Raw genomic sequence first — 13,223 nt, forward strand, 5'->3', positions numbered from 1 at the left:
ACATCTGCTTTCTCTCCCCAGAGCGTGAACATCAAAATGCCGAATTCATTTGTAGCTTTGCAAGAGGCAGGTCTAGCCCAACAGCTTTAAATGACAATTTGTTCTCTGAAGCTTCGTTCCCAGTCATGGCTCCGTGCTCTGCGTTTATCTAACCAGCTGCCCCAGAAGGACTTTGGGGTGGAAGACAAACCTGTGTCTTTGGCCTTTTCGAGCTGAACAAATAAAAGAATTTTCGTTACTGAGAGACTACGACGAGAAGGGGCTTTAGATGGAGGAGGAAACCGCTAACCCACAGGTTTTGAGTCTTTTGTTTCCCTCTAACCGACTGATGGTGTAAATGTAGTTAAACATCTATCCCCCACCCGCTGCCGAAGCTTTAGGTAACTGGTCTTTTGCAAAACAAGGATAAGCGATGCATAAAGTTCTTTGAGATCCTTGGCTGCCAACTGCTTACAGGACTGCAGTCTTCTTTCCAGCTAAGATTCTGGCTAAGAGAAAGCCTAACCACTGCCCTGGTGGATCGGAATGAACCTTTCAGCTTCCCCCCCCCCCCCCCCCCCCATTCCCACCGTCTTTCTCAAGAAATCAGGAAACATTTAGTCGAGTCTTAGACCCTCTAGCGAGCTCTAGCTCCCAGCTATTTACCTCATTCCCTTCCCATTTTTGCACGGACCTAGCTCAGGGGCTGTGGCTGGCCTTAGAGGAGGGGCCGGGTTTCACGGGGTTATTTGCATATGACACACCCCTTTCCTCCTATTGGCGGAGCAGCACAAACTCGGTTCCCTCCCACCCGGTTACCGAACTAACCCGCCGTCTCCCTGCAGTTCGGAACCTGGGAGACAAACTTAACTTGCCCGGAGATTCGAGGCGTCCTCGGCGTCTGTGATTGGCCGGCGCCGCGCCTCAGCCGGCTTCAGCCGCTCATTGGCTGCGGGCTGGCGCCGGGAGGCGTGGCCAGGGCGGCCCGATTGGCGGGAGGGGGCGGTGCCAGGGCGCGGAGGTGGTGAAGGCGCTGAGGCGGCGGGGGCGGGGCCGCGCGGAGGCGCTGAGGCGCTGCGGCTGCGGCGGCGGCGGCGGCGGCGGCGGCTGCTGGTCCTGGCCGGGCGGGGGCGGGGGTCTGCGGGATGGGGGCGGGCGGGACGACGCGCCGCTGAGGAGCCGCCGCCGCCGTCTCCGCCGTCGCTCCGGCAGCCGCCGCGGGGGTCGCTGCGGGCAGCCGCCCGCTCTCCGGCCGTCGCCCCCCCGTCCCGTCCTCCCGCCCCGAGGAGGCTGAGGCTACAAGCGCGGCCTGCGGGGCGTGTGAGGGGGACAGTCTGGGCCCCGCAGCGGCGCGGGCGGCCGCAGTGACAGCCCGGCCCCGGCCCGCCGCCCGCCCGCGGTGCCCGCGCGCCCGCAGCCGCGATGAACCGCGGCGGCAGCAGCCCGTCGGCCGCCGCCAGCTACCTGCTCTGTACCAACTGCCGGAAAGTGCTGCGGAAGGTACGGGCTCGGCCTGGGGCCGGCCCCGAGGGGCGCTTCCTGCTCGCGGCGGCCGAGGGACCCCGGGGCCCATCCGCCGGACCCCTAGAAGGGGGCCTGAGCCGCGAGCGAGGCGCTAGCCTGCTGGGCTTTTGATTCCTGCCGGGGCAGCGCCGGCCCCCCGGGGCTGGGGGCTTGGGGGACGGGGGTCTGGGGGTGCTTGCAGCCCGTCTCTCCGTTCACCTAGCTACCTTGCCCCACCCCCCATTCCCGCTCCTCGGGCGGAGGGGTGACGGACCTGTTCGGTCCTCCTCCCGGTGTTCTGGGTGCAAGTCGGTGTGAAGTCAGAACTGGTCTGGTCCAGAGGAACCTGGTTCCCTCTCGGCTGCGCCTAACTCCTGCGGGTGTTGTTTTTGTTTATTTCGCTTTTGCTTCTGCACGCTCTACCCGAATACTCTTCTTTTTTTTAACCTTCTTTTTGATTGTCGTCTTGTGGCTCCGGGTCGATCCCGAAGGAAACTGGTAAAGCAGCTTGAACTTTATGCCCATGGGAAACGCTGTTCGACGTTACAGTTCCTCAAGCTGGGGCTGGGGGAGGTGGAGACGAGGGTGGACGTGAGTTGTCCCTTTTTAGCGCTTACCCACCCCACCCCCATCCCCCGCACCCGGTGTTGCTCCAGAAAAATCTGACGCGCAATCAGTTTATTGCTTCCCAGAGTGACTGATAGAAAGTTTACTCCAGTTTTGTTTAGCTCACTTGGCTTAATCGCTCCGTTAAGGGTTGGGGCGGGGGTGGGGGGGGGGTGGTGCGCTATGAAAAGATGTCGCTTTAGACCGAGAAAAGCTTTTAATCAGACTTTAACAGCCGTCACTGGGTTATATTATAATTAGCTTATTCTTCTCGAGACTATTTTAACATTTCATTAAGTGGAAACAGTAGTTGAGGTGCTTCTGTTTGTCCAGTACAAATGAATTAAAATTGCTGAGCTGTGCAAATGCGTCGGGACTGAAAGGCTAAGATGAATACGGCACCGTTTTTAGTCAATTTCTTTAACTACAGTTCAATTGAGATTGTTCTTTCTATATTAAAAAAAAGAAAGAAAGAAACATGTAAGTAAGTAAGCTCAAATATTTGCGCTCTTTGTCCAAAAACTGTTTTTCTTCCTCTGTGGGTCAGGCCAAGTGCCAATCAAAGTTGTTTTTCAAGCCTCTTTTCCCTGCAGTAGAGCCGCTGCTTCCCCCCCCTCCCCCCCAGTTTTATTTGAGAGCATGAAGAAAGCAAAGGGATCGCATATTTAAAGTTAATCAAACAGTTAAATATGCCTTAAATTGTGTTTATCGGGTATGTTTTTCTTGAAACAGATTTTTATTAAATGTGCATGTTGAGTATGTGCAGTTATTTTTTTCCATAAACTCCGGGATCAAATTACAGTTGATACTTGCTCAGCTCATTGTAGGGCAGCTTGTGAGAAATGTAAAGGATCAGAAGTGCAGAGCAGCTTAGTTGAATGTTAACTCTTTCATTTCTGGGTCAGATGTCATCTGAACTTAGCTTTTTAAAAAATGATGATGATTTTCCAGCTTTAAAAGTGATGTTATGTCTTTAATATGAAAAAAGAAGTGTTTTTTGAGACACATTTGATTAAACTCAAGCCTGGTTTAAAAAAAACAGCTTTTTCTTTTTTAACTGAATAAGGGGGGGAAAGACTTGTATTAACTTGGATTTTTTTTTTTTAAATGATTCTGGCAATTTGGTAGACTAATAAAATGTTTGAAGGTAGTATTGAAGTTTCAAAATCTGTTTTTCTTTTGAGAGAACCAAGGCTATGATCCATGACATTTTGCTAGCTTTCAAGACATCTTTTTATCTTTCTCTTGTGAACATCGTTCAGTTGTGTCTGATTCTTTGCGACCCAGTGAACTGTACAGTCCATGGAATTCTCTAGACCAGAATACTGGAGTGGATAGCCTTTTCCCTTCTCCAGGGGATCTTCCCAACCCAGGGATCGAACCAGGGTCTCTGCATTGCAGACGGATTCTTTAGCTTTTAAGAAATTATATCTTTTTACTTAGAAGGAAAACATCCTCCTATTATTAAAAGAGAGAATATATGGAAAATGAATATTCACCATTTTTATATCTTACAATTGCTGTGCACATCTATGCCAATTTCCAGTTTTTAGTAACTCCAAGGTATTTAATATTGATTCATGCAGTAGCATGAAATGACTTTAGATGGGAATGGGATTGTTTGAGCCAGTTATGACATGACTTGGCAACATTTGTAGCTTTTTAAGAGTGCCTTAAGTGCTCTTAAAAGATATCAAGTGTTTAGCATTTTAAATTCTTTATCATTCTAAAAATAGCATGTAAGACTTTTCTAATAAAGAAATGGGTTTTCTTTTTTTTTTTATAGAAAGTATATAACTAAGCAAAATTCATCTGTAACTCTCAAAATGGGATTCTCTGGATTTATCTTGTGTTTTCCGCTTAATATTAAGTGTTCAGTAATAACCATGTGAGTCACAGCATTTTGAATTTTAGTTCAGTGTAGTTCATGATGGAAGAATGAAACTCATGCACACCCAGAGTGAATTACTCTTTGCTGTATAATCCTCACTAATGGTGGGGAAAGAGTCACCTTTATTTATGTGGCATGAGGCCTTTTTGTTTAAGTGGCTTCATTTGTTGCAATGTATTGAACTTGAGGGGGAACTTAGAAAGGAACTGGATTCTCCATTAAAGTAAATGATTTGGTTCAACCCAATATCTGAAAATTGAATTGTGTGTTGTATGAGAATCACTTTTATTCTTAGAAGTACCTTTATAATTTTGATTCAATGTCTTCCAAAAAAAGAGAGACTTCTTCAAGTATTGAATATACCTAATTTGGTAACCCTAGGTCAGTGGGAAGAATGGAGAGGTAAACCAGATAGGGAAAGAAATGAAGAAACAAAACTCTCTTCAAATCTCTAACTCCTACTTATTCTGACTTGCTCTGTTATCAATGAAGTAATTAAATAAAGTTTTTAATAAAAAAGGAAATGCTTCTATTTACTTTGGAAAAGTTGATGAGTTCGGAAGTGTTATAGGTTTTGCTTGAAGAAATTCCACTGACAACTAGATACATTTCAAAGTGGAGTGCCAGTCTACATTAAGAAAGGTAGGTAACTGTCAACCCACACATCCTCCAGTAAATAAAAGGGGGCATATGACAATGTATTTTGAGTGTTGAGCAGTTAGTGCTACTGAAGTGAATAAAACTCTGCACATTATGTTAGAGGGTTTAGCATTTTAAAATGCTTAATATGTTTAGGTAGTTCCAGTGATTTTTGTTGTTGTTGGATATTGTACTTTTTCCACTTTGCTTATATGTCTGTTTATTTTTGACAATTTTTTGATAGTTTTATGAGTGAAGAGACTGGGAAAATAAAATGAGAAATATTAGTTTAGACCATATGAACCTTATTTTTATAGTCAAAATTGTCAGTTAATGGCAGTTTTATATGGTCCAGCCAAAAGAGTGGTATTGCTTTGACTGTGAAATAGTAATCATATTTTGTTTTGATTAATCAGGTTTCTTATATACATTTTTTGGATTGTCAAAGTAGGTTTTAGTTTTATCTCAAAATGAGCCAAGCGGAGCGCAAGCAAGTGAATTTATGACAGCAAGTCATTATGCAGTGGTTTTCAGACTGCTTTTTATGGAGCCCTATGATGCTTCAGTATTCAAAAATGTTTGAATTGGATTAAATTTTAAGTACAAAATTACAACTACCCCAAAATCTTTCATTACAAGACTGTTCTTGTGCAGGCCTTGAAAAATTTGTTCTGCTCCCTTTGTACGTGTATTTGAACACTTTTGCTAATAAGACATTGATGAGAAAGACTCATTGATTATGAAGGCACGGGCCTTTAGAAAAACCTTCCTCTACATATCTGCTCATGATCAATTTTCATTTGTGTGAACACAAACTTATTATCAGCATTTGTTAGTTTATAATTAAACACTTATGAAAGCCCTTTAGTGTATTTATGTGTCTCACAGTTCAGGTTCAATATAAGATTTCATTTATAAAAGGGATGGTACTGCTTCCACAAACTCGCCACCACCAGATAAATAGTTGTTTAGTCATTAAGTTGTGTCCTGCTCTTTGCAACACTTTGTAGCCCCCCGGCTCCTATGTCTATGGGATTTCCCAGGCAAGAATACTGGAGTGTGTTGATTGCCATTTTCTTCTCCAGGGGATCTTCCTGACCCAGGGATCGAACCCAGGTCTTCTGCTTAGCAGGTAGACTCTTTACTATTGAGCCATCAGGGAAGCCCCCACCAAATAAATAAATTGCTAAAATGTAACTGCAAATATAGTAATACTGGAAGCCACAAGATATGCTCATCCTTAGGTCTCTGATAGGTCTGTGAGTATTGGGCAACTTAGTTAACTTCTTGGAGTCTAGTTTTCTCTGGAAAATGTAGATCATTTCTACTTGCCTGGCTGGTTGCTGCATAGCTGGAGAGTGGTAATGTGTGTTAAAGTACTTCATAAACCATAAAGTACAACTACAAATATAAGAAGGACAAGCCTATGTGTTTTCCCTATTCCTAGAGTAGGACCTTTGTATGTTGTGGCAATATATATCAATACATACTGAATAGTTTGGTTTGGTTAGCCTTCACTTTTCTGTCTTAACTAATTATTTCCTGCAAATGAGAGGTAATGACATTATGCTTTTAATTAGGGTGATCAACTCTTAATTTTTATTTGCATACTTATATTTGTATTCTACCCCTCCCTTAAATAATAATCTAATGTATTTCTGGCGTTTCAAATAAAAAAATTGCCTTTTGGACACTTCACCAGATGAGGGAAGTTGGTATTTGATTTGAAAAGACTTAAGAGTTAAGGAAGACTGTGCTTACTAGAATTTGGGGCAAATCTAGGGTAAAGCAAAGAATATTTAACTTTTAATTTAGGAGAAGAGCTAGGGAAATAAAATGCTTTAACCTTTTTCTCCCCATCTCTTCATCCCCTTTTTCGCCTTTGAATGGACTGGATTATACTTTATGTTTGTGTAGACTTTGGCTTCCTAGTAGCTCAGTTGGTAAAGATTCTGCCTGCAGTGCAGGAGACCTGGGTTTGATCCCTGGGTTGGAAAGATCCCCTGGAGAAGGGAAAGGCTACCCAGTCCAGTATTCTGCCCTGGATAATTCCATGGACTGTATAGTCCACAGGGTCGCAAAGAGTCGGACATGACTGAGAGACTTTGACTTTTCACAATTTTTACAGTGTTTTCACATTATCAGTTCGGTCTCACAAACTGAGAAAATTTAAGAGGAATGAACTCTGTCATGCAACTAGCATGAAGTCCATTTAATTTTTAATACTGCCTCTGTGATAAACTAAAACTACATTCGAATTGTCCCCTGCTGTATTGATGCTATCAGAGAACATCTATCCCCGCTCTGCCAGCTTCAGCATCTGTGGAATGCTTATAGGTCCTAAAACTCTCCAGGTAATATTAGCCAGAGATTTGACTTTTAGCCACTCTTTGACGCATGACTGCAGACCAACTGGAGGGGAAGGAGAAGAGTTAGTTGACTATCTTTATTATCTCTTTAACTGCTGTTTGGTTAATTCTTGAATGATATAAAGCAGCAAATCTCAAATACAATCTTCAGATCCTGAGAGTGTCCAAAACCATTTCAGAGGGTCTGGGAAGTCAAAACTATTTTTATGATCGTGTGTGTGTGTGTGTGTGTGCGTGCGCACGCACATGTGTACACTCAGTTGATCAGTCATGTCCAACTCTTTGTGGCCCCATGGACTGTAGCCCATCAGACTCCTCTGTCCATGGGATTTTCCGGGCAAGAAAACTGGAGCAGGTTGCCATTTCTTACACTAGTGGATCTTCCCAACCCAGGGATTGAACATGTCTGTTGCATCTTCTGCATTGGCAGGTGGATTATTTACCACTAGCACCACCTGGGAGGCCCTTTTATGATCATACAGGACTTTATAGCTTTTTTCACTGTGCAAAAGCAATGGACGTAAAACTGTACTGGTCCCTTAGAATAAGTAAAGGTAGTGGCACCAAACAGTAATGACTGTTAAATTTTGTTAAATCCTGATCCTTGTTTGTGTTTCTACTGCACAGCAGTCTGATTGTCTCTAGGGAAAGGATTTGTGTAGTTGTTTCAGCTGCAGGCTAAACTAGCCACTTATAAAATGAACCTCATTTTTACTTAACACCTGTCAGGCTGACTTTAGTTTTTCAAAATTCATGCATGGGTAAAAGATCCATTCAAAGTACAAGATAGACAAATGAATTTTAATATAATATAGAAAATTAAGTTTACTGATTGGGGCTAAGATTCCACATTGCAGCTAACCTTTCAGAAGTTCTGCTTGTCAAGTTTTGGTGTAGTATCAAAGCAGAACATTCACAATTACCTTTTGCATCATTCAACTAATATATCTGTGGGAGACAAGATTTTCCTTACATACCTTCCATCAAAACCTATCACAACAGATTGAATGTAGAAGAGAGATGAAATCTAGCTGTCTTATGTTAAATAGACATTGAAGAGATTTGCAGAAATGTTTTTTAAGGTGTTTTTAAAAGTGTGGAGGAGTTCCAAGACCAAAACATTTGAGAACTGCTGAGTCAGTTCCCAGCAGCAGCGTATGATGCATATGCATGTAATTCGCTGGAGTGACTATGGGAGAAATAAAAGGCTAATACCACTGGCAGGAAGCACAGATGAACCCAACCCAGCCATCTCTGATCTAGGTGGGAATCACTTCCAGATGCTGCCTAGCACCTGTCAGCGACACAGTGGAAGCTTCTCTAGTACCAGAGTACAGATGGTCCTTGACTGAGGATGGTTCGATACAGTTTTTGTGGTGCAAAGGTGATTGGAAAAAAAACTGATGCTGGGAAAGGTTGAAGGCAGAAGGAGAAGGGGGTGGCAGAGGATGAGAAGGTTAGATAGCATCACTGACTCAATGGACATGAATCTGAGCAAACTCCTTGAGATAGTGGAGGACAGAGGAGTCTGGAGTGCTGCAGTCCATGGAGTCACAAAGAGTTGGACAGGACTTAGTGACTGAACAGCAACAAAATACGATAGACTTTCAGTAGAAACTGTATCTTTGAATTTTGAGCTTGGATCTTTTCTTGAGATAGCCATGTGTTTTATGATGCGCTGAGTGGAGTTCCAGGTCTGCCATGTGATCATAAATTAACCAACTCACTCACTGTGCAGCCTTTTCAGACCCATGCAGCCATTCTGTTTTTCACCTGCAGTACAGAGTCTGATAAATTACATGAGATATTTAACACCTTATTATAAAACAGGTTTTGTGTTAGCTGATTTTGCCCAACTGTAGACTCAGATGATTGTTCTAAGCACACTGAAGGTAGGCCAGGTATATTAAATGCATTCTTGACTTAGGATATTTTTCAACTTGCAATGAGTTTATTGGGATGTATCCCAATAAGTAGAGTAAAAGCTTAGACTAGCTAAAGATGATCTTTCTCTAAGTTTTGTGAGCATCCTTTTACCTGGTAGAAACCAAAGATGGACAAAAACAAAGCCCTTTGGCTCTAAAGGAACGCTCTCCTTAGTACTCACTATGCAACGAGCAAAGAATGGTCAGATCCAAAGATTATGTCCATTGTGCTCTAATGGGTCGGTTTTTGGCTGGAGAGGAAATTAAGGCCCTAAGTAGCAAGGTTAGCCTATTTTTCTTGAAAGCCAAGAAGTGTGGGAGAAGCAATACAGAAGGGAAAAGAATCAGAAGAAAGAGGTGTATCATTGTAGACAACTGATAACTAGATTGCTTCAATAAAGAAAAAGAAAATCAGTATTGTAAACAGGAGATAGGACAGCTCTAAATGTGAAAGTCCCTAAATATTGCAGCCTGCTAAGGTATAGTGCATTTTCTATATAGGGTGTGGGTGTGTGGTTGGGGGGTTGGTTTACACTGTACACAAAGCTAGGGCAGCTGTAATTCATCGTGGTCTTGAAGGCATGGGCATAAGGATCTACCTGATTAGATCTGGTGAGACCTACAAATGATTTCCAGTAGCTGACCTGTCCCTTTTAGACATCACTGTAGTGGGAGTAGGGATAGGAGGAGGAGGTGGAGTTCATAATACATAATATATACATTGCCAAACCAAGACATTTAGTCCTGTGTTGCATAACAGTTACCTTAAATCTATCAGTAGCTGCATTTAAACTATTTGAAAATATCTATCCTGTCTCATCTAAGGGCTTCCCAGGTGGCACAGTGGTAGAGAATCTGCCTGCCAATGCAGGAGATGTGAATTCAATCCCTGGGTTGGGAAGATGCCCTGGAGTAGGAAATGGCAACCAACTCCAGTCTTCTTGCCTGGAGAATTCCATGGACAGAGGAGCCTGGCAGGCTACAGTCCATAGGTTACAAAGAATTGAACACAGCTGAGCAACTGGGCACACACACACACACAAACACCCCCACACCCACACACAAACACCCCCACACCCACACACACCCACACACACCCCATCTAAAGCTACAGTTAACATGAATTTCTCTTTGTGGCTCAAAAGTTTTCTTCAAAACTCTTGTGACATCTCCAAAAGTCTTTCATCTTCAAACTCTTTTTTTCTTCTGTGGTCTGGACTGCCATGCTACTCAAGTACACTGCATTTGTTGTGTTTTGCATGTGTATGTATATATCTTTCTCTACTGGGTTGCATCTTATTTGTGATCTAGTTATTGGAAAGCTTGTTTTTAGCAAATATTGGCAGTACATTTATATTGGATACAGTATAATCCGAGAAAATGACAATTATTTTTCTCATTTTCCAGGATATATCTATTCTTTATAGCCATACTTTGCCCTCTTTATCAATAAGGTTTATCTGAACACTTTGAGAATTTTAATAACAAAAGTTAAAATTTTCTATTTGTTGCTCAAAAGTTTTCTTCAAAATTCTTGTGACATTTCCACTTTGAGAAGTCATGACCATGGTCATCTTTGTGACCATGAGACTGTTTCTATTAAATATCATACCCCTTTTTGGAGGGAGTCAGAATGTTAATTCACTAAGAGGGTCAGGACACATCCCTTAGGGACTGGTCCTTCTCAGAAATATGAAATGGCCATTGCTTTGATGTGGACACATCCCGCACCTCCTGGAGTCAGCTAGAGCTCTCTCAGAAAAGGCTATTTTAGAGGTGTGATCTTAAAACCTCCAGATTCACAGCAAGTCTCCTCCTGGGGTTTATTTCACTGGATAATTCTGGCTAAGCCTTTCCCTCTCCTGCCACCCTCCTCACCAGGAGTCTTTTACTTTGAGATATTCCAGAGTCGGCTGTGATCCCTTCAGCCTTGGCAGATGTGAACCAGAGACTTGTTGGCCTGGACTACCCTTCAGCTAGCCTTTGCTTTTTAGATCCTACCAGAAGTCATTTGTGGTCCATGGACCAGGATATTGACTGCCACTTAAGGAGCACATGAATATTATAGGTTATTTGACAGTGGATTGAAACATCTTGAATTTTGCTGCTCAAAGTTAATAAGGAATGACAGGCATGTTGCCTATGTTTCACAAAGAATGTATTGAACATATCCTGTGTATAACAAGTATAGCCATAGAACTAGCCGACTAGGGCCATGTTATTTCTTGTACCAGGGATTTCTTAAAGTGTAACTTTGAACTACTTGTACTAGAGGTATATGTTCTCATTTCTTGATTTATATTTTATTTTTGCATCTTCCTATGTTGCAAAGATGGACCTTGGCACTTAAATGAAATATCTGTTTCTTTATATGCAGAATTTAAAAGGTCAAATTTACCTCACAGGGAACTAAAACTGGGTTTTGTGGAAGATTATGATAATTACTGAGACTGTAACTCTTAGTTTTGAAATGCATTTTATAATATCAATAACAATAATAGCGTCTATTGAATATCACGTATGTGCGGTGGACTGTGCTAAGTATTTAAGCCCTACATGTGTATTATAGTTAATGGTCACAACTAACCCATGAAGAATTATCACTCATACTTTATGAATGAAGAAACCAGAACTCGGAGAACCTTGGTTACTTGCTAAAGGTCACAGTACCAATAAGTGGCAGGCTCAGGATTTGAAACCAGTCTGACTCCAAAGCCTGGCTTTTATACACCTATAAACCCTGCATTCCCTTATCCTCCACATGTTTTCTTTATGTACAAGACTCAGAAAATGTAAAAATTAATAAAACTTAATAGGACTTGGTTACTAAGAGATTACTAGGAGTGATTTCAAGTTCGGATATTGTCTACTACTTTAATTTTACATGAAAAATGTAAATTTTTCTCTCTATAAGGTTAAATTGAAGTCAAACAATTTTGACCTATCTAGTTTGCTATTTTATCTATGTAAATCTGTTGTTAATCATGTGACCACTTTCCTAATCCCAGGATATGTTTTTCCTAATTTCCTAGCAAACTTTGACCCACTCCTTTTGCCAACCAGCCATTCATTAGTTCACTGATACTGATTCATTCAATACTGCTATGATGTCTGTGACAAAAGATACTGTTTAGAAACATTTTGAGCTTAAGTATTGTATCTCTTAAAGAGGACCTCTAAGAAACAGTCTCACTTTTTGGTAAACTTTTTGCAGTAAAAAAAGAGTTAATTTACAGAGATAAGAAGTAGCATGAATGTTTATGCCTGCTATTCATTTTGGCTTTCTGTGTTAAGGAAAAAATAATGATTAAAAAAAAGCAAAGAAACCCTGGGACTTTATCCTTCCCCTACCAGTATCCCTACAATACTGTGTCTCCAGAAGAATTTTTTAATCTTACAAAGGGCTTATGTTAGGGAGAGGATATGTGGGAAGATGTGGTTTTGCTATTTCTTAGTTGAAACTCTTGAGAATTTTCCATAGAAACACAGTAAGATATCTAATTTAGTTCCAGAGGACTATTAATATAACTAGTGTATTCAATAGGTGTTTACTGTTTAGGCCAGAAACCTAACAACTAGAGGTAACATCATTTCCAGGGGAAAAAATACATTGTAAAATCCAAGTAACTGCTTCACGGGAGCTATCTTTCCTAATTTGTATGCTTAACCCCAAGAAGGTTAATGATTTAGTATGTTGACTCTGAGGCTATGTTTGGCTATTGGTTGTTGTGTCTCATAAGAAAGCTGTGTTAATGCAGTTTTGTCCAACACTCAAGTAAGAGTTGATGGAAGGGATAAAAATTGGGTGATAATCAGGGTGTTGAGATAACCAAGGGCCACCATCAAGCTTTCCCATCTTTGCTCACTTTGCTCACTCAGTCAGACTGGACCAGAATGGTTCATTACAAGCTGGGTGGCATATGCTGGCATATGGTATGGCGTATCACTACCTACTGATGTCTTTAAAGTAATATAAATGAGGCAAATAATTTAACTTCCAAGAAAGTTTCCTTTTTATTTGCAATTAGGAATTTAATATGTGTATCTTTATTCTTTTGGTGTAAACAAATAAAACAAATTACACCAGCAAATTTAATCCACTCAGAAAGAATTAAAACAAAAAATCATGTAAGCTACAGGTATCTTAGCACTAAACTCCAAGTAATGTTCAAATTCTTTTATCAAAGCTTTTTTGTTTAATATATTACTTGAAATTAATGAATTCTCAGCTGAAGTGTGGAATCCTATTTATAGGATTGTGTTATAGTTTTTTTTGAAAATATGACAATATAGTTAATAATCTTGTGAGAT

General features: G+C 41.4%; 1 protein-coding gene across 1 annotated transcript in view; it reads left to right on the top strand.

The window, feature by feature from the left end:
• The first annotated feature begins 1,082 nt into the window (after nucleotides 1–1,082).
• Nucleotides 1,083–13,223, top strand: part of SESN3 (sestrin 3) — a 77,762-nt gene continuing 65,621 nt past the window's right edge. The window contains exon 1 of the mRNA XM_043483021.1: nucleotides 1,083–1,479. Coding sequence (XP_043338956.1) covers nucleotides 1,402–1,479 — 78 coding nt within the window. The 5' untranslated portion in view covers nucleotides 1,083–1,401. The remainder of the gene's footprint in view (nucleotides 1,480–13,223) is intronic.

The sequence above is a fragment of the Cervus canadensis genome, chromosome 11 (assembly GCF_019320065.1).
Source record: "Cervus canadensis isolate Bull #8, Minnesota chromosome 11, ASM1932006v1, whole genome shotgun sequence".
Taxonomy (NCBI): domain Eukaryota; kingdom Metazoa; phylum Chordata; class Mammalia; order Artiodactyla; family Cervidae; genus Cervus; species Cervus canadensis.